The sequence below is a fragment of the Esox lucius genome, chromosome 7 (assembly GCF_011004845.1).
Source record: "Esox lucius isolate fEsoLuc1 chromosome 7, fEsoLuc1.pri, whole genome shotgun sequence".
Lineage (NCBI taxonomy): Eukaryota > Metazoa > Chordata > Actinopteri > Esociformes > Esocidae > Esox > Esox lucius.
The window spans coordinates 26,552,914-26,574,971 of NC_047575.1; the positions used below are offsets into that span (position 1 = coordinate 26,552,914).

The 22,058-nt window shown below is 38.7% G+C and overlaps 1 protein-coding gene across 15 annotated transcripts in view; it reads left to right on the forward strand.

Moving 5' to 3' along the window:
• Positions 1–22,058, forward strand: part of dlg2 (discs, large homolog 2 (Drosophila)) — a 262,715-nt gene that overhangs the window by 3,939 nt on the left and 236,718 nt on the right. For all 15 annotated transcript variants that reach the window (XR_002196977.2, XM_020048234.2, XM_020048218.3 and 12 more), the window contains exon 2: positions 280–411. Coding sequence is in view for 14 of the 15 variants with exons in the window: in XM_020048234.2 (XP_019903793.1) it covers positions 280–411 (132 nt within the window). In the remaining variant the exon portion in view is untranslated. The remainder of the gene's footprint in view (positions 1–279; positions 412–22,058) is intronic.

Below are 22,058 nucleotides of genomic sequence, written 5' to 3' on the forward strand. Positions count from 1 at the left end.
AAGCAACATTGTTCTTCACTTTAAAGTTTTTTTGATGAAATGGGCATTTGGAGGAATCTACAGCAACAGCATCTTTTCAGAGTTGCTTTGCTCTTTGATCTGGGTAATGTGGGTAGAAGCTTAAGCTAGTGTAAACCTTTTCCATAATGTTTATTATTGTGGATGGTCTATACTTGTTTGATGGTCGGATATCTTATTGCTAGTGTCTGTATGTTTACATTAAAACTGTTACACCCATTTTCTGAATAGCATGCTAACTGTTACTTTGACCTCTTGCAGACACAGCAAGGGCCCTAGGGCTTTTAGAAGACTATTGTGCCAATCTGAGGAAGCCAGAAGAACAACAGCTGAAAACTGCCATTCAGAGAGTAATGGGGGTCTTCAAAAGCAGCCTATTCCATGCACTCCTTGGTAAGTAAACAGGATATTTGAATACGTTAATTCTTTCCAAAATCCATTGTTAGGTTACAATTTTGAGAGTCCCAATTTTCATCTGTAGATGTTCTATAGATAGTAAAACTATCAACAAACTGTCGGTTGATAAACAACTGCTTGCTAAGGTGATGGTTAGTTAGCTTTAGAATAAGGTTTAGGGTAAGAGATAAGCTTAGGGATAGAATAAATGTTAGGGTTAGGCTGTAGGTAACGTTTAGGTTTATTTACAGATTGTCAGTAGCCATGTCATGAATTTTGCAGCATAATAACAATCAATACCCCCTTGGCAAAGTCTAAGATGGTACCTTGAAAAATACTTTTATATTTTGGGATTTCTGATAATTTCTTACTTACCTAAAGTCAAACAAACTATTTGGTTTTGTCTGCGTTCAGTTAAAATAACTTTGTAGTTAGATTTTGTTTAGCTTTGTTCTGTATCTGGAAGTCTTGGGTGGATACTAGCCAATTCCTCTTAAAACCTGTCACATTATACTTTGAACTACTTAAAACATTTACCCATTGGTCATTTTGTTAATCAACATATTATGTATTTGTTTGTTACTGATAATCATAAGAATGTTCTTGTGATTTTTCTATCATATACTGGCATTCACATTACTGCACACAACGCTTGGAATTACAATTGTAATTATGGCAAATGAGTATGCATGAATGGATTCTGATCTGATAATTTGTTTTAAATGTTTAGGTCAATGTCAAATGCATTGCACCAATCGCCATGCTCTGTTTGCACTATTTCCTGTTGCAAATATGGATAAGTGTATATTTAAATTAAAATATTTTCTCATTAACGTGAATAGGTCCTAAGTATGGAATATCAACAGACGGCCACTGCCTATCCAATATGGTTTGCACTACATTCCTGCTTTTGAGAGGAATGATCAAGCATTCACTAAAGACTTGAAGTAATTGTACTAAGCAAAAGAAATTCCACTTAAAACATTTTTCAAACTGCGCGTGGAGACAAACAAATTACATTCTTACATTTGTCTGGTTGAGTATTAGGAAATGTTCCTTCTAATTTTAACTCACTCACTTCTATAATGATCACCCTTTAACTTGTCTTTGCTGAGTCATGGGCAACCTAAATGTGAATTTTTGGTTTTCACAAAACCTGTTATCCCTAGAGGTGTCTGTTGTCACATTTGCTCAAACTGCATTTTGCTATACCTGAGCAGTGTGTACATTCAGCAGGTTTAGGGGTTTTCATAAAGTTATTTTTAACCCTGCTGATAATGCAGTAGATTCTTCCCCGTGCCTGTGATATTTTTGTATGTGCTCCTTTTACGGTTCCTCTGTGATTTGTCTGTAATGATTCAGAAGTAGCATTCTGATGTGGGCTTTTTGTATATTTGATCCAGTTGATTGAGTGGCACACAAGTATTTACAATGCATTTTTGCAGATTACATTTTTTATTATTCATCATTTCAAGCCATGGACACTCCTCACATCAATCTGACCACTTAGGTCAAATTTTTAAAAGTATGACATTTTTTTTTGGACTCTTCTAAAAGTAATATCTGCGATTAGCAGTTAAAAAGCCTGTATAAAGTAAATCCTAGCCCACTACAACCTCAGAATTATCTGGGACAATAAATGCAGATGAATGGTAGTCAATCTTAACCTAGTAACAACATAGAAAGTTAATCTTACTTAATTTTCTGTGAGTTGACATTTAAAGGCTGGGCAGGGTTTTTACACACGAATAAGTTGTTTCCTCAAATTCAGGTGTTACGCTCCCAACTCCCCGATGGTAACAGATAGGGGGCTGTAGATAGGGGGCTGTAGATAGGGGGCTGTAGATAGGGGGCTGTAGATAGGGGGCTGTAGATAGGGGGCTGTAGATAGGGGGCTGTAGATAGGGGGCTGTAGATAGGGGGCTGTAGATAGGGGGCTGTAGATAGGGGGCTGTTGGGGGACACGTGAGTAGCATGCTGCATAGAGCGTGTGCAGCAGCGTGAATAACCGCTAGGGACACCAAGACAACAGTCACCCTATGTGGAAAGTTTAGTAAATATTCTTGTACATATGTACATAAAACAGAGTAACACTCAACGGGGGTGGTAGAGAAGGACTGAACCCAAGGGGTCAAATCAAAAAAGGAAAAAGGGGTATTTTACCTGCCCCTTCTCCTGATAGGTTACACATACACGAGCAGCAGATAGGAGATAACAAACAAGTAGCACAAGAACAGAATTCGACAGCAGGTAATGAACTATGAAATATTTAAATGGTGTGTATAAGTTAAGGCACAAACAAATAACGTGCTAGAGTGGCCTAGCGCAAGTCGTGCGCAGCCCAAATCACTGGCAGGTGTCTGGTAGCCGCGCCCAACTCGTCACCGCACTGTGAAACTTATTTTGAGACAGTACATGTGGGACGTTGCTGTTATTATGGTAGTTGGGGAATAAGATGCTGTGGCTAGTTAATTTTTACACACTGCTGCTGCTTTCAAAAACAAAATTACTTTTCAAGTTTGGTCATCATGCTTGTGTTTGTCCCGGTAGTACAGTAAAACCTATACATGTGGCCCCTTTAAGTTCATCCATCTGCCCGAACAGGGCAGGCCTCTCAAGTACACTGATCATCTGTCAGATGTGGTACTCTTTTTCAGCTCCTCAATTGCCTGGTGTTGTGAAACGCCGGCCCACTGCAACTGCTTCCTGTTTTTAGCAGACAAGTGTGGAACCCAGTGTGGTAGTCTGCTGGAATAGCTCACCCATGACAAGGGGTTGTGTGTCCTGAAATGCTGTTCTGCACAGCACTGTTGTACTGCACTGTCTTTGGCTGTTTGTGGCCCACATATTTTTCATACTGTCTTCTGGAAAGATCTGTTTTTGTGATCATGGTGGTGTATCTAATAAACTGATCACTGACTGTGTGCGGGCACTCTAACATCAGATCTAAGCAATTTAGCTGATACTCTTCTCCAGGACAACTTATAGTGTTGACTGTATTATTTCATTCTGGACCCTTTGGGTCTTGCAGTTAGTTGTATGTGATATCTATGGATGGTTGCCTGAATTTCATTAATGATTATTTGACTCGACGTTGGTCTTTTCTGGGTGTTTTTTAATTCAATCCATGCTAATCACTCAACTACACTGATAAATGTACAGCACATCTTTTATAGCAATTTGTCTTATTTGCATGGGTGGATTATATATAATTCTATACATTTTATGTATATTATCAACAGGATGCCATTTCAACTCTCATGTAAATAATGCCTCCTGAAATAGATGTAATCATCTTAGGAGGCATTAGGTGTTGTCTAATCCGATCAGAATGTAAAGCCCTGGGGACCGCCATCACAGCAGAGTGGAACTGCACATAGTTTAACTGGTCCACCACCACCCACCGTGCCATCCATAAGTATGTGACACAATCTCTGTTGTTTTGGCTCTGTGCTGCAGCACATTGGATTTGAAATTAAATAATGACTATGAGGTTAAAGTGCAGACTGTCAGCATTCATTTGAAGGTATTACTGTGTAGGCATTAGTGTGCATTACCTTTTTTTTTACCCTATTGTCAGCAACCATCATTCCTTCGTTCCAATGGCTTGTTGTTTTTGCTAATCCAAGTTTATCATTTTAAAAGACTGTGTGATCATTACAAAAAAACCTTTTGCGATCATGTTAGCACTGCTAAAAACTGTTGTGCTGATTAAAAAAGCGGTAAAACTGGCCTTATTTAGACTAGCTGAGTATCTGGAGTGTCAGCTATTGTGGTTTGGATTACAGGCACAAAATGTTCAGAAACTAAAAAGGTTCTATAATCAATGTGGAAAACATCATACTTAGTACTCATGTCTTTCATTAATTTTGCCCCATTGTACCGTAGATCAGTGGTTCCCAACTACGGTCCTCAAGGACCCCCAACAGCACACATTTTCATTGTAGCCCCAGCCATGCACAGCTGATTCAACTTGTCAATTAATTATCAGGCTCTCATTGAGTTGAATTGGGTTTGCTTGTCCAGGACTACAACAAAAATGTGTGCTGTTGGGGGTACTTGAGGACCGTAGTTGGGAACCACCGCTCTACGTTAAAAGGGGGCAAAATTTATGAAAGACGTGAGTACTAAGTATGATGGTTGGGAACCACTGCCGTAGAGCCATCGGACCAGCTTCTTAAAGACCATTTTGGTATAGTAGAGTGTTTCTTCCCTGCGCATGCATCATCTAACCAAGTGTTATCACATCTGTTCTGCGGAGGACAGACTCTCCAGTGGTCTGATTGCAAAAACAGGACCCCGTTTCTCAATTTGTTCCATAGTGGTTTTAATGGGCCTTATTTGTCACTGTCAGATGATTAAGGCACTACACCAGCCTCTAAATCTGTTCCCGCCTCCCTATCCGCCCCCAAGATGGCTGGTAAAAAAACAAAACAAGGGTCTTGGAACAAAGTGTGTGCATGTCCTTGCTACTATGTCTTATTGTCAGGGCCTTGACGACATGACCAAGGCTGGGTGTGCTGATGGTTTATGATGGTCATTATACTAGACTAAAAACTGGATGATAATTAAATTGATAAAACAATGTAACACTGGGAAGAGAGACAGATAGATAGATGACGTAAATCTAGATGAGCTGATCTATGCTTCATATCTATGGTAAGTGCAGACTGCCATCTTGTGGCAGGACAAGCTGTGTATTATGTCCCACTACTTTTACCTGACCGGTGCACTGGTTGTGTTTTTGACAGGAAACAACACATACTCTTTACTGTGGCTTACGCTTCAGTGCGTGCCTTACACTTTACTATTTACATTCATAGAGGATACTATGTAAAGTTGAAGGTATTCCAATAGTTTTTCCAAACAACAGTGTTTTCTGAATATTTACTGTTACTAAAGTATTACTATTCTATTTTATTAGTCAGTTGTAGGTGCTCAGAGATAAAAAACAAATCATAGTAAGAAACATTTCTGGTGGAACATTTTGTCTCCTTAACTATGGTAACAAGCAATATGGAAACAGTGGCATAGCGAAAAGTAGTAATTGTATCACTATCTTTATCTCTAACTCCACATGCTGATTTAGATTCCCTCTATTTGAGCATTGTACAAGCACATTTATTTACTTTATGGGTTAAAGTCCCAGGAACAGAAATAATATGGGGCTTGTTCTTTTTGCTCATCTGGTAAATTAACCTGGTATAATCCTGTTATGCAGCCAGGTATTGTCCTGTGATTAAGCTGTGTTAAAAAGGGCTATAATGAGACCAGAGTTTTTCTAATGAGGTCACATGGTTTTAAAAACCCCTGGATTAACCCCTTTGATTCAGGGATACTGAAAACCCTTTCAAACTGCAGCAACCTTATACTTGGTCATTTAAAAAGTAATTTAAAGATGGACCATCAGGGCTGTGTCCTATTCACAGACACAGAGAAAGCAACATGATTGATCAGTAAAACTCCATAGGCTGAGCTGGCGTCATATATGTTTTCAATGTGTTCTGCCCTAGGCAACACTACGCCTACTTTAAAAACAGGGCACCAGCAAATGTAATCTCCCACAAATGCTGCAATGCTCCTGGGCCAATCTGTGAAGCTGTGCAAATGCTGGCTCTCTATGACAAGCTTCACCATTCACCCATGTTTTGTCAGAATCGGGCCAGTGATGTCCAAGATTGCTTTGGGTAGCGAGACCATGTCCCTGAGCATATGACAGTTTCTTGCCCATTATATAGTGCAAATGTTGTTAGTGTCTATGTTCTTGTAAATTGAGTCTTGACAGTATATACACCATATGTACCTAATGTTGTTACAAACGTTGTTTGAAGAAGGAAATATATGTAATTTGTAATGACTTTAATTACATTTTCATTACTGATGTGGTCAGAAAGCAATTGTTTAGTTGTCATTAAGCATTAGACATTACATTGTGACATTGGGTTTTCTGTTATGTAATAGAGTATACCTACAGATCCTCCTGAGTATCATAATGCTTTCAAGACAACTGTATGACTTGGGATTATTAATTGGATATCCATTCAAACAGATTTCCTTCTTTGGGGCCTATTTGTTTTTAAGAGTTCCCAGTTGTCTTGAAAGCATTTAAGTCAATGGTAGAACTATCTGTTTGAAGAAAACTTGTCTGACTGTGCTGGCTATTCTGAGGACAGACTCTGTTAAACAAAGTAGTTGAATTGGGGTAATTGCTGGGCTTGGAGTATGTTGCTGATGATACTACCATATATCCAACAGAGGGCGCTATTAGGTATGGATTTGATTACTTTAACATAGAGATTCTACCAACTGATCCTGTCTGTTTTATATCTCTGTGTTCCTAGTTGTAGTAGTATCTCTGTCGCCCACAGAGGGACAATGACTGCAGTAAATTGGTCATTGTAAAGATGGTATCTGTGGTCAGCCTACATGTCTGAAGCTCGCTTGCTGAAGAAGACACAGTAACAGTGGAATATCTATTTCTAATAGGTCTAAATGTGTTATAATATAAACACTGCATGTATTGCCATATTGCAATTAATTAATGCCATATGTCTACATTTAAGTTCCTGTTCATACAGTTAATAAACAATGTAACACTGGGAAGAGAGACAGATAGATAGATAGATGACGTAAATCTGGATGAGCTGATCTATGCTTCATATCTATGGTAAGTGCAGACTGCCATCTTGTGGCAGGACAAGCTGTGTATTATGTCCCACTACTTTTACCTGACCGGTGCACTGGTTGTGTTTTTGACATGAAACAACACATACTCTTTACTGTGCCGTACGCTTCAGTGTGTGCCTTACACTTTACTATTTACAGAGGGACAATGACTGCAGTAAATTGGTCATTGTAAAGATGGTATCTGTGGTCAGCCTACATGTCTGAAGCTCGCTTGCTGAAGAAGACACAGTAACAGTGGAATATCTATTTCTAATAGGTCTAAATGTGTTATAATTTAAACACTGCATGTATTGCCATATTGCAATTAATTAATGCCATATGTCTACATTTAAGTTCCTGTTCATACAGTTGATAAACAGGGTACCTAATAACAGCATCAACCAAAAATATGTATAGCCTTTGAACTCATGACCCATTGGATTGCAGAAGTAAAGTATGGTTGAGTTGTATTTTTCAGTTCAAAATCTGCAGATTTGTTATGCTTTTTATTGTGGAGCTATAAGCCCCACTGTCAGTGGTTCACCTTATTGGATTGTATATTCCACTGTTTGGCAGAGAACACACACAATTATGATCTGTATTAATCAGTATTAGTGTCTCGGCCACTTGGACTGGCGAATCTCATGGAGAGTGTACACATCATTAATTCAACCATTCAAACGTTTGGGGTCACTTAGTAATGTCCTTGGTTTTGAAAGAAAAGCACATTTTATGTCAGTTAAAATAACATTAAATTGATCAGAAATACATTGTAGACTTTGTTCATCTAAATGCCAACTGTAGATGTAAATGGCAGATTTTTTTATGGAATATCTACATAGACATACAGAGACCCATTATCAGCAACCATTGGTCCTGTGTTACACTGGCACAATGTGTTTGCTAATCCAAATTTATAATTTTAAAAGGCTATTTGATCATTAGACAAACCTATTGCAATTGTTAGCACAGCTGAAAACTGTTGTGCTGATTAAAGAAGCAATAAGACTGGCTTCAGCATCAGCAATTGTGGGTTCAGTTACAGGCTCAAACTAGCCAGAAACCAAGTACTTTCTTATGAAACTTGTGAGTCTATAATATTTCTGTGAAATCAAGGTTAAAGTATTCCATGTGAGAAATTGCCACACAGAACAGTGCAAATGGGCTATTACCAGAATAGAAAGTGTGGGAGGCCCTGGTGCACAACTGAGCAAGAGGACAAATACACTAGAGTGTCTAGTTTGAGAAACTGGCAGCTTCATTAAATAGAATCCGCAAAACACCAGTCTCACGTCCAAAGTGAAGAGGCGACTGTGGGATGCTGGCCTTCTAGGCAGAGTTGCAATGTAAAAGCCATACCTTGTCAATGCTTATATTACGTCCATGACCTTGTGGTCCTCCTCATCCTTTGAGACTTTCTCACCTATCACCCTTTGGCACATAAGAAAGGGGATCATCTATGGGAGAGAATTGTACAGCTGCACGTTAGCACACTGTTTGCAAGGTGGTTATACATGGTGATGCAGCTAGGTCCGGAAATAATTGGACACTGACACGTTTTTTATTTGAACTGTTTACCAAAATACAGCTCCTGAAAAAATTAAGAGACCACCGCACCTTTTTCTTTCCTTTCCAAAAAGGTTGAAAAAGGTGCAGTGGTTTCTTATTTTTTTTCTGGAGCTGTATGTGAAAGTCACAATCAAAATAAAACAGTAATGTATACATTTAAGTAGCAATGTAACAAAGCAGGTAAAGCTGGATATACAGATCAGCTTTTGGCATCATTTGGCGGGCCAAAAGCACCATCACATCAAAAAGGCTTGAATACACTATGAAACCTGAACTTTGAATCATGTAATGAGTTTGGTTTGTGTTCATATATTAATGAGAATTAATTCAGTCACCCGCCTTATTTCTCAGTTAATGTTCTACATTCACTACGGTCACAGCCTTAATGGAAGGGGCTTCTCTGCACACTCAAAACAGGACCTTGCATAATGGATGCTGATCATGTACCCTATATAAAAAGTAGATGTCTTCTCACTTTTGATCTTTTTAATTTTATAAAAGAATAATTTCTTAGCGTATAATCAGCCAAGCCCTTTATTGACAGTCTGGCTTTCCTCCTTGACGATTGCGTTGGGTGGGACCGAAAAACATGCTTCATTGAGAGGAGCAATGCTTGGTTTTTAGAATTTGAATAAAAAAAGAATGCATAGTTTAAAAGCATTGAAGGTCTATTAGTAAGCTTGTTACATGCGTATATGGTCCTTTCTTTTGAGGGTATTTCTCTATCGGCTTAACCGTTTAGTAATAATGTTATCTGTGAAATGAGGTGGAGGGGGTGTTATGTTTTCAGCATGTATGACTGCTACTGGAACTGGCTCTTTATCTTCTTTGATGATGTGACTGGAAAGCAGTAGGATCATTTCTGAAATGTACAGAAACATATTTTCTGCTCAGATACAACCAAATGCCTAGAAACTCGCTGGAGGGCACTTCACCTTTCAGCAGGACAATGACCACTAACACACTGCTAAAGCAACAATGGAGTTTTTCAGACTGGACAAGTCAATCACCTGTCCTGAATCCAACAGCATGCATTTCAAGATACCTAGTGTCCAGTGATGTCTGGGTTGTAGACTTCAGGCAGTCTTCGAATGCAAAGGATTTCAACTGAGTAGTAAATATGATGACTTCAGGATTATGGACATTTTTCCAAATACTTTTGGTCCCAAAAATGAGAGTCCAGTTCATATGTGTTCATTTTAAAATGAGTGGCCGGTGTTAATTAATATATAATCACATTCAATTATTCATCTGAATTATTTTTCAATGCAAGGATCAACCCAATTCTCTAGTGCTGTACAGTAAATCTTTGGGGAATGTTTGAATTAAGTGGGTTGAACATGCTCTAGAAACGACAAGGTTAATGGAGGAAGGACATTAGCAAGCTTGTTTTAATTAATTATATGATTTCTCAGATTCTCTATATTAAAAGGCTTGATTTACATTAACAGGCTTTTTGAATGCTGTAGTGATGCACAGTTGTACTTGTAGTGCCAGAAGGCTGCAGAAGGCACTCATTTTGTGGAAAGACCCAGCTCAGTCACACAGAAGAAGACCCATATGTTGAATATTTATCTTCTACGCTCAGCCAAGGGCGTATTTATTTACATAAAGGAGAAGAATGAGTCATTAAGCGTGACTGTTTGTGGTATGGTTGGTGTGGAGGTTGCATCTCTTAGGGCCCTCTCTCACACCATGGTGGTCCAAAACCCCTCTCCTCAGTGAGTTAGTGATAATGTTGATTCCCAAGCATGCCCCTTCCCTCCACACTTGAAATGCGTGGCCACGCTCTTTTATGCCATATGCAACGTTGTCCCTGTTGTAGGAGGGGGAATAATCAAGTGTGGCATAATTAGATCCTCCGATGACCACTTGAGCACAGCCTGTAGTGCTGTAGGCTCCACAGCCAAGTGGTGTCTCTGCACAGAAAGCCATTTGTTTCAGGGTTGTGCAGTTTCATAAACAAATATAATGAGTTGGCCGGTGTAAATCTCAGGTCCAAGAGGTTATGGGAAAATTGGCAAAAGTGTTTCATGTTTACCTTTCAAATGTCCCTGTTTGGTGGAGAGGTTTGACTTAGATCATCAGCTGAGGTCTTGGCCCACACCTCCGGAGTACCAGGCTTGAAAGACTCGTTGCTGTCCAAAGTCCTCCTTGTTGTGTTGTAGATCAAGATGATAGCTGACAATTCCAGCTGCCACCAACCCCCCAATTTCTTGTTATCGTAAAACCAATATGAATACAAATACCCCCAAATAACAGTGCAGTATCTATAACGTCACATAGTCATTTTTGTTATTCAAACTTTGGTAGAATAGAGCCAGAAAAAGAAAATGCTTCACTGCCCCAATTATTTCTGCAGGACAGTGTAAATTCCCTGTAGGTGGCTGTCTGGACAGAACCCGTTCTTTCTCTAATTGAGGCTAGAGGGCGTAGTTGACCCATTTCTAATTCACACTCATATGGCCATAATAATAGATCACTGCCAAATGAGTGCATAAAACATTTTAACATTTTAAATCAAGTATCATTAGTCATAATGGAACAGTGTGATCAAAATAAACATCTGAATATCCCAAAAAAAGACAAACTGGCTCCAACAGTGTTGTTGGGTTGCTGGTTTAAGAAAAGATCTAGAGTGCCAACTCTACAACACTCTCGATTGTCACCATTTAAAACAACATAGTGAACTGCAAATAGTGGTGTTTTGGTATTTCTGTTAGATTTTGAGGAAGTGACATTATGAATGTGCGTCCAGGTTCATGGGTTTACAGATCCCCTAATGTAAGCTTCAAAAGTTGAAACAGGATGTGACAACATAGGTACCGACATGCCAGTTGTTAAGGTTGAGGGACTGCTTTGGCATTGGGGAGATCAGTAAACCACAGTAGTTCTTCGGAGGTGCTGATGTCATGAGAAAGCAGTGATTGCTTGTTTCCATGGAGACGGCCATGCTTCTGCTTGTCACTGGGAGAAGCCCGGGGGTGTATGAGACCAGGCAGAGATCTCCCAAGAAGCTTTACTTCACTATAAACGATGGCCACCTGACGAAGCAGGCCTTATCATTTGTTTCATGCTTGTTCTCTGGAGAATTATTTGAGCGCAACTATGTATGCAGTTATGGAATTCATTTTCACGAGTGTGGAAAGCCTAATAGGACACTGATCTAAGCTCCTGTCACTTCATTGTTACCCTTCAAATAATGTTCCTTAGGCACAGTTAAGTCTGGCTCTTCTCCTGAACTTTGCATTCATTAGGATTTCTCCATCTGCCGGTTTGTGACTGACCAGGTGAAGGGGCTTGGGCTCAGCAGAGTTAAATGTATTACAGTTAATGTAATAAATGTTGGATAAGGCTTAAGGTTAGGGTTTGGTTAGTGTTTGGGTAATAGCAAGAATAAAGGTTAGGTTTCGGTTAGTATTAGGGTAATATTAGGGGTTTAGGTTGGGATTTAAAGTATGAACAGGATTTTACGATCTCACTAGCTTTTTTGCAGTGTAATCTCCACCCTCTTCCTTTTCAAGATGCAAGTTGAGTAAAACAATAACATGCCTTTCTTCCAACACCTGAACAAAATCATGACCTGTACACCAAAAAATTCATTTGTATGCACGTCTGGCGGAAACTGTATACTGTTATATTGTGACTGTTTCTGGCATTGAAATGCTCAATTCTTATGATTATTCCTAGGAAGTTAGTAGATACTAGACTCAATGGAGTCTATCGACTGCTGAAACTTGTAATGCCGTGGTGTGGTGGTTAAAGACAGTGTCTCTCATATGGAAGACCTACATTAGAATCTATTGAGAGCAACGGCATTAATTATTTCTGGTAGATTCCACGATTCTCTCGTCTTTTCACTTGATGAAAAAGTTAGTTATTGTTGCATTTATTGATAGTTATTGTGTAAATGTAATTCACAAATGAAAAGTATGTTGTTTTGCCATGAAATGAAATAGCTTTGGCAGACTCTAGCAATTGCTCAATTCTTATGACTATTCCAGTAAGTTAGTAGATACTGGTAAAGCTTATTACTGGCTAATATGCTTTTAAAACAACCAGTGGCAAACGGAGTACATTGTAAGAAACGTTAGTCAGTTTTACTTTGGGGTGCTCCGATCAGGATTTTTGGGACTGATCACCAATCCCCGATTACTGGAAGCTGTATTACCCGATACCGATCACCGGATCTATTTGAAGCCTTCTATTCATCATGTAGCATTATTTATTAAGCTATATTTAACAACAATGTACATTAAGTATTACAATTAAGAGAAGACAACTTATCATGAATTGACAACTGTGTATTTATTTGCAAGAAACATGTTCAGCATATTAATTTAGCAGCCTGTGCTTGGTTTTTTGGAACAGCTTAGGGCTTGACAAATACAATTTTCCTGTAAAATATAAAATAAAGTTAAAGACAGAACATCTAAACGTCTTTAAATTTAGCTTTAGACTTTAAACTAAAAACTGCAAAAAAAAGGCTATAGCCAAACTATTGTTTTGATTCAGTCAGCCATCACTTTTTCTACACTCAAAGGACCACAGGTGCACAGCAACAAAAAATACAAATAAGTAACAACTTCCATATCTGTATCTATCTATTAGCAGCCTGTGCTTGGTTATTTGGAACAGCTTAGGGCTTGACAAATACAACTTCTCTGTATAATATAATATAAAATTAAAGATAGAACATCTAAAAGTCTTTAAATTTAGCTTTAGACTTTAAAGACTGCAACAAAAAAGGCTATAGCCAAACTATTATTTTGAGTCAGTCAGCCATTCGTTTTTCTAATAGACTTAAAGGACCACAGGTGCAACAAAAAATACAAATAAGTAACAACTTCCATATCTGTATCTATCTATAACTCTCTTAGCTTTTTTTTTGTGGCCATTTATAGAGGTAGAGAGAGGGAGAGTGAGGTAGAGAAAGTGAGAGGGGAGATATAGATAATTAGATCTCCCAAAGCTTACTTCTTTGACATCAATGGCAGATTTTTCTTTATAACAATAGCCTCTGTGGTGTGTGACCCGGAAAACTCTTGAGAGTGTAGAACAACTTTTTGTAGTTCCAAGTTTTGATTAATAAACTGCGCAGTGAGGCTCAACATGGACATGGGACATACACTCGCACTCCAAATGTCACTAGTGAAACCAATTGATGTTATGTTGTCCTTCATAAGGCTGTCGACATGTGTAAACACTGTTTGGTATAACTGCGGCAGGCACATATCAGTGAAATATTTACGCCCTGGCATAGTGTAACATGAATCTAAATAGGACATGAGTCGCCGAAACCCTTCGTCTTCCACGATAGACAGTGGCTGGTGATCAAGGCAAATGAATTCCATTATTTTGTCTGTTATTTCTTTATGCTTCTTACTGTTCCTGCTGTAGGGCTGCTGTCTTTGAAACGTTTCTGTTACCGACAGCTGAGTGAGTGGCGCGTGAGTTGAACTGTCTCCACTGTCTCGCGCTCTCTTAGCGCTAGCTAATTTTGAAAACTCCTCATATTCCTTTACGTGACTAACCTTCAAATGTCTGATGAGGTTGGTTGTGTTAAAATGTTTTGCTTTCTTTCTGCCTCATGGGATTTGCTTGGTACACACATTGCACATTGCTAATGTATTGGCTTTTTCACACACCTTGTAGAATTGCCAGACCGGTGAAGCCATTTTTAGCAGCGCGTAAAAAATTGTCTTGTGAGTTTTGCATCATCTGATCGGCTTTTCTGGATCGGCCTTTATAGAGACCGCCGATCAAACATCCCAAAGCAATTATCGGCCGATTGTGATCGGCGACCGATCAATCGGAGCACCCTTAGTTTTACTGTATCAATGTCATTCATGAATGGTCAGTGTTGTAGTGGTTAATGAAATAGCCTATCATGTGGGTGACCCGGGTTCGAATCTTGAGGTGGTAAAATGTTCTATTGCGGGCCGGCTGAACTATGCTTGCCTGGTTTCTTGTTTTTGTATGTTTCTATGTTACAGGTAAAAGTGCCCCCCCCCCCGCCACCCCCCCATCAATCTACTTCATATCACACAATGATGAAGCAAAAACAGGTTTTTAGACATTTTTGCTAATGTATTTAATATTAGAAAATGAGATCACACTTACTAAAGCCATTTATTTGAGTAATAAGTGTTTATTTGTTATATTATTACATTCTGTATATATTTTTTGGTGACTTATTCAAGCTTTATTTATTTCCTATTCAGTATCACTCGGGAATGACTGTTCTGGTGATTGAACAGTTGACATTCATTTCCTCACAGCCTAACAACAAAGATGTCTTCAGCAAAGGAATAGCCTGTATTTGACAGACAAATAGCCAATGAATCTTGCTTGTACAACAAGTAGACAGGCAAAACAAATATGGCCAGAGATTAGATTAATGGCTAGCTACGGATGTTTGGTCTAGAGACCTAAGAGGAGGGAGTGATCTAGAGTTTGTCTCTGTCTGGGAATGAGAGGAAAAGGAGAGCAGCTTGTATTTATTTAATCGTTGTAGCAGGCTCAATGACACCCCCTCATGTTTCCTTACAGGCAGGCAGCCGATCTTGCCAATAGCGATGCTAAAAGAAAACCGTGCTGACAACTTTTTGAGATGCAGGGAGATGTGTACTGTCAGCTGAAATTAGCCTAATTCTCTCCAATCACAGATAATCACCAAAACTAGGCTACTCATAACATATCATTCCACCCATCCTTCATCCACACAATATTTCATGATCCGAAATCTTCCTGTATGCAGTTGTCAGTTGTGATTCAAACTGCTCATCATTAGTTGCCTACTCTGGTGTATCCATCAGTTACTTAGTGACTTTGTCATTATATTTAGTGAGCTTGCAAAGTTTTGGGGCCACTTTTATTGGAAAAAGGGGCTAGTAACAATCGTCTATCTCTCAGGCTACCTTTGGTGAGTTTTGTCACTGAAGGTTTCTATGGTTTTGAGTGGAATTTATTCACTTTTCACACTTGATGATGCTGTCTGCACAACAGGAAGCTGTCTGCACAACCACACAAATGACAAATTAAACACACATATTAATGGAGGTATACAGCAGAATCCCCAAGCAATGAAAATGTCAATGGCAGGGTTGAAACGTTGGGAGCAAAGAGTTTCATTAAACCGCTAAACTATTACTTGTTACGAAACTTTCCAGAATTTCCATTTCATTAAATTAAACCTAAAAATGTGTAGTTTCACAAAAAAGCTAGTTATAATTCATCGTTCATTTAAAATTATTAGTGTGAATACAAACAAGAATTTATTTATTGTTGTTGGATTTTTAGGGCTCTCTCTTGAGTAATACAGTGACACCTTTTGGGAATGAGAAAGGGCGAAGCGAGTGCTATGTTGGTCAACTTCTAGAAATTTGGTGTGTGAGATAACGATTTGCTGGAAATCTCTGTTACTGTGGAGGAGGGCTAGTTGTAGGAAGGGAAGGCAGCCGGAATAATCGTTGTCGTTCCCTGGAGTAGAGAAACTATAACAGGGCTGAGGACTGCAAGCAGGAACCCACTCCACCCACCCGTTATGTAAGCACGGAGAAAGCAGATTTGCATTGTGTGTGTGTGTGTGAGTCAGACAGTGAGTGAGTGTTTGTGTCCATGTGGATGTGAATTTCTCTGGATCCACTGCATGGTTGCCGTGGAAACACAAACTAGTAAAGCTGCATGCAAACAGCGGCTGTTGGGTATCTGGAGGCACAAAGATGGCATTGGCAAGAAGAGGGACTGATAGAAAGAGAAAGAAGTGTGTCAGCCTTTTGAATACGTTAGGAAAGTGAGGATAATATTGTGAAGTGCAAAGGCCTTTGGCTCATTATGTTGTGCATTTATAGAGATGTGACTGATATCACATGCCTTTTTGAGTTAACATTCTTCTTACATTGAGTGTTTTTTTTTATAGAAAAATATGTTAAAAAAGGTTCACATTCATCATCTTGTACTCAGAGACATTATATAATGGATTTATGATTAATATTTAAGTGTGCCATGCTTTTACAGCCGCATAGACTGTAAAAGTCAAGTCCAAAATTATTGTTGCCTTGGTAAAGATTAGAAACATTTATAATGATATTTTCTGCAGTACAAAGCCGAAACAAAGAAACCTCTGTCATCGACCAAGTACTTGTGGACTACACTTATATATTGACACTGATCTTGAATGTGGAACAAAACATATCCATTCAAGGTCCGTTTCAAATTACTGTGCAGCTGAAATTAAATAATAAATAACAGGTTGAAGTACAGAGAGTCAGCTTTAATTTGTGTGTATTGACATCCATAAATCTTTAACTGTGTAGGAATTACTGCCTTTTTCCTAGATACTCCCCCAATTTCAGGGGACCTGAAGGCATTGGGCAATTTAACATCTTGAAGTTGTCATATTTAGTATTTGGTTTTATGTTCTTTGCGTTCAATGACTGCCAAGGTCATTGCCAGGTCAACAAACCATACACATCACCATGTTCCCTGATGTTGCTCTGCCAGCCTTGTACTAGGGATGTGCATGACAAAGATTTCCACTCATGATAATTCCTCAGCTTTTGTCATCAAATAGTCGACCCCACCCACTCGTGCTAAAAAGAGAAAAATAATTTAATTTAAATTGTAATTTGTTATGCAATAAATTCAACGTTTTATTTACAAATGTGGTTAACAACCTCAATAACGTTTTAGTATAAACAATTTGGCTTGATTTATCCATTCGAGGTTCGTCCATCTTATCTAGATTACTCCGGCCATCTTATCTAGATTACTCCGGCCATCTTATCTAGATGGCTGGAGTTACCTTTTCACCATTGGTAATCATGAATCTGATAGGGTGGCTATGACACGCAGAGTTCCCCAGGGATAAATTATTGGACCACTTCTGTTCAATCTCTATATGCTACATCTGGGCCAAATTCTACACAACAACATTTATCACATTAAACAGTCATGTCAAAGCGGTCACCAAAACGGCATTCTACCATCTTAAAAATATAGCCAGAATCAAGGGCTTGGACTCCCAAAAAGACTGTAAAACAGCTGCAGCTCATTCAGAATGCTGCTGAATGTTAACCAGGACCAAGAGAACAGAGCACATCACTCCGGTTCTTAAATCTTTGCACTGGCTTCCAGTCAGTTACAGTGTTGCTTTTAGTTTATAAATCACTGAATGGTTTAGGCCCCAAATATATTTCTGATATGTTTCAATAATATAAACCGAGCAGGGCTCTTAGATCCATGAACTCATGTCAGCTAGTAGAGCCCAGAGTCCAAACTAAACATGGCCAAGCTGTGTTTAGCATATATGCTGCACACAACTGGAATAAACTTCCAGATGATCTTAGACTTGCCCCAAACGTATACATTTTTAAATCTAGATTAAAAATACTTTTCACGCGCCTATGACTGACCACTTAAACATAACCATACTCTTTAGCCTTATAGCTTTTATAGCTTCCTATATTTTTATCCCATTTTTATTCTATTTCTATTATCTTATTCTCTGTTTTATTATTATGATGTTGTTTTCATGTTTTCATGCTTTTTTATACTATTGTATTTTTATATATTTTTTTCATTGTAAAGCACGTTGAATTTCTTCTTTGTATGAATTGTGCTATATAAATAAACTTTCTTGCTTGCTTGCTAGATATGCTTTCACTTGGGACACATTCAGATTCAACAGCAGCAAATAACCTAATGCATAGGCCTGTCAAGTCATTAGTATTTTAAACCAAGTGATCTATTTCAAATTATTGTTACAAGCTTTTCCATTAATTACATTTGTAAATGAACTATAAACGATGTCAAAAATTCGTATTGTCTCCCATGAATTAGGGCAGAGATATATATGAATTGGCTTACATTAGCTAAAGTCTTTGTGTCAGTGTTTTCTTCAAACGGTTTTCTTCGAACAACAATATAAATAATTATCATCTAGCCAGCAATTTTTTTTATATACATTCCCTTATAACTATACTTTCCAAAAAAAACTACACTTAATGTATAGACTAACAGTTACAGTGTGTATTAAATCAAACAAACCTACCGATGTTTTCCAGTGAATAAAAAATATCCTAGCAAGGAAGCTTAACTAGAATTAATTATATTAAATGAATGAACAAAAACCAAACAAAATCTGGCTAGTGCATCCATAGATGCACTAGCATCTAGCATCATTCTTTACATTTAACAAAAATGGAAAGAATCATTAGGCAGTGTCCATATGCTCCGGGAGTGGACGAGTGGGCTTACGTAGTCTGTTGACTATCAGGCCCACAGCTGAGAAAACTCTTTCAGTCGGTAACGATGTTGCCGAGATGCACAGGTATTCTTTCACTAACTGTGATAATTTCTTGTACTTAGCTGTTAGCCAGATTTGTTTAGTCTATAAGAAAAAATCTGTGATTACTGCCACCAAGTGAGTCAATTGGTAGTACAGATTTATTTTGTAACTTTCCAAAATTAGATTAACTTTTCGATAAATGCCATCCTTGTCGGAATGTCGACATTTCAACTATTTTGACCCTTGCTTGTACTTCATCTTCAATTCATTTTTTTCCCCAGTCATATCTTCAGCAAGCGAAACACAAACTCAGTTGAATTCATTTTGGGTGATTGACTAGGCCAGTCAAGAACACTCCACTGTCTGGACCTGAAAATCCCTTGGGGTTGCTTTAGCTATACATTTGTGCTCATAAGTTTGCATACTATGGCAGAAATTATGAAATGTTGGCATGGATTTGGAAAATATGACTGATCATGCACATTTAAGGATAGTGATCGTATGAAGCCATTTATTAACACATAGTTGTTTGGCTCCTTTTTAAATCATGATAACAAAAATCACCCAAATGGCCCTGATCAAAACTTTACATACCTTTGGCCACACAAGGTGACACACACAGGTAAAAATGGCAATTAAAGTTGAATTTCCCACACCTGTGGCTTTTTAAATTGCAATTAGTCTCTGTGTACAAATAGTCAATTTGTTTGTTAGCTCTCACTTGGATGCACTGAGCCGCCTAGATACTGAGCCATGGGGAGCAGTAAAGAACTGTCAAAAGACCTGCGTAACAAGGTAATGGAACTTTATAAAGATGGAAAAGGATATAAAAAGATATCCAAAGCCTTGCAAATGCCAGTCAGTACTGTTCAATCATTTATTAAGAAGTGGACAATTCGGGGAAGAAAGATTTCAGCCAAAACAGCCATAAGAATTGTTTCAGGACACAATGAAAAACCCACAGGTACCCTCGGGAAAAATACAGGCTGCTCTGGAAAAAGACGGTGTGGTTGTTTCAAAGAGCACAATACAACTAATACTACAAAAATTAGCAGCATGGTCGAGTTGCCAGAAAGAAGCTTTTACTGCGCCAATGCCACAAAAAAGCCAGATGGCAATATGCCCGACAACACCTTGACACGCCTCACAGCTTCTGGCACACTGTAATGAGATGAGACCAAAATAGAGCTTCATGGTCTCATCTCATTACCATGAAGCAGGGTGGTGGCGCACTGATGTTTTGGGGTGTGTGAGCTCAAAAGGCACGGGGAAACTTGTGAAAATTAATGGCAAGATGAATGCAGCATGTTTTCAGAAATTACTGGCAGACAATTAGCATTCTTCTGCATGAAAGCTGCACATGGGATGCTCTTGGTTTTTCCAGCATAACAATGACCCTAAGTACAAGGCCAAGTTGACCCTCCAGTGGTTACAGCAGAAAAAGGTGAAGGTTCTGGAGTGGCCGTCACAGTCTCCTGACCTTAATATCATTGAACCACTCCTCAAACGTGCGGTTCATGCAAGACCACCAAAAACTTTGCATGATCTGGAGGCATTTTGCCAAAATTAATGGACAGATATAACACCTGCAAGAATTCGGGGCCTCATAGACAACTATTACAAAAGATTAGCACGCTGTAATTGATGCTAAAGGGGGCCATACACAGTAGCCATACATTATCTGATTTTTGTACAAGCGTACATCTTTGCTCCTCGTGTTGTGAGGCAACCGCAAACGACTTAAAATGCAAATCCCACCTTTGAATCGTCTTTTGACCATTTGTTAGCTCCTTTGTGCATGAACTAGTGATGCAGCAACAACATGTCTTTTTTGACATTCCACACACTGGCTGTGGCGCAACTGAGCAGGCAATTGTCCAATTACATTTTGTATAAAAAAGGTAATATACAGTAATGCATATTATGTGGTCATGTAAATATCCTCAAATTAATGCTGACAGTTTGTACTTTAACCTGTAAGTCGTTGTTTCATTTAAAATCCAATGTGCTGTACTACAGAGCCAAAACAACAAAGCTTGTGTCACTGTCCAGATACTAATGTACTGCAGTGTAAAGTCCCCCTACCAACACATCTGAACCAGTACGTCACCAATGGTCTGAACTTAATTGATTTGAGCTGTAGCTGTTACCGAGAACTGCCTGGATGAAATTTTACATTTCTTAAAATAGGTTTGTTTAGTCTATAAGAAAAAATTATTTAGTGAACTTTCGTGACATCTCTTCCCTACAGGGAATCATCTGTCCTATCCTTTGATAGCAGTTTCTTACCGTCTTATTTTACTGAATTTCAAGGTTCTACATAGGTCAAGAACTCTTGCTATGACACAGAGCATCTTCAATGTTAGTAGACATTCTGGATTTTTAGAAACTTAATAAAACCAGTTGGATGAGATGCAGAATAAATCTAGCATAGGTATGTTTAGCCGTAATGTAACAGTATGGATGAAATGTATTTCCCCACAGAAAGCCTGGTACAAAAGCCATGGTTCGAACTGCTGGTGATCTTGACCAACATGCAACAGTTTATAGTATTTTGTGTTTTTGAAAATGATTTGACAAGCTTAATTGGGCATGCCTGTGAGTTAGGTAATTGAAAGTCTGTTAACTTTCATTGAATTTGGTGAAATAACAGGTATTTCAAACATTGTATGTAACATTCAGCAAGTGAAGTGATGCCTACTGTGACAAAGCAATTTAGAATCTGTAAATGGCTTAGTCAGAAGTGTTGATTTAATGTAATATTATTATACACCTCCGGAAAACATTAAAAGACCACTGCACCTTTTTCTTTCCTTTCCAGAAAAGAGTTGTCTCTTAATTTTAACCCTTTTTTTTCCTCACTCAAAACCTTCCTTTTTGACTTTTTTGGAAAGGAAAGAAAAAGTGCTGTGGTTTCTTAATTTTTTCTGGAGCTGTATATTATATCACATTCCATCCATCATCTTCCGCTTATCCGGGGCCGGGTCGCAGGGGCAGCAGTCTAAGCAGAGATGCCCAGACTTCCCTCTCCCCAGACACTTCCTCCAGCTCTTCCGGGGGGACACCGAGGCATTCCCAGGCCAGCCGGGAGACATAGTCCCTCCAGCATGTCCTAGGT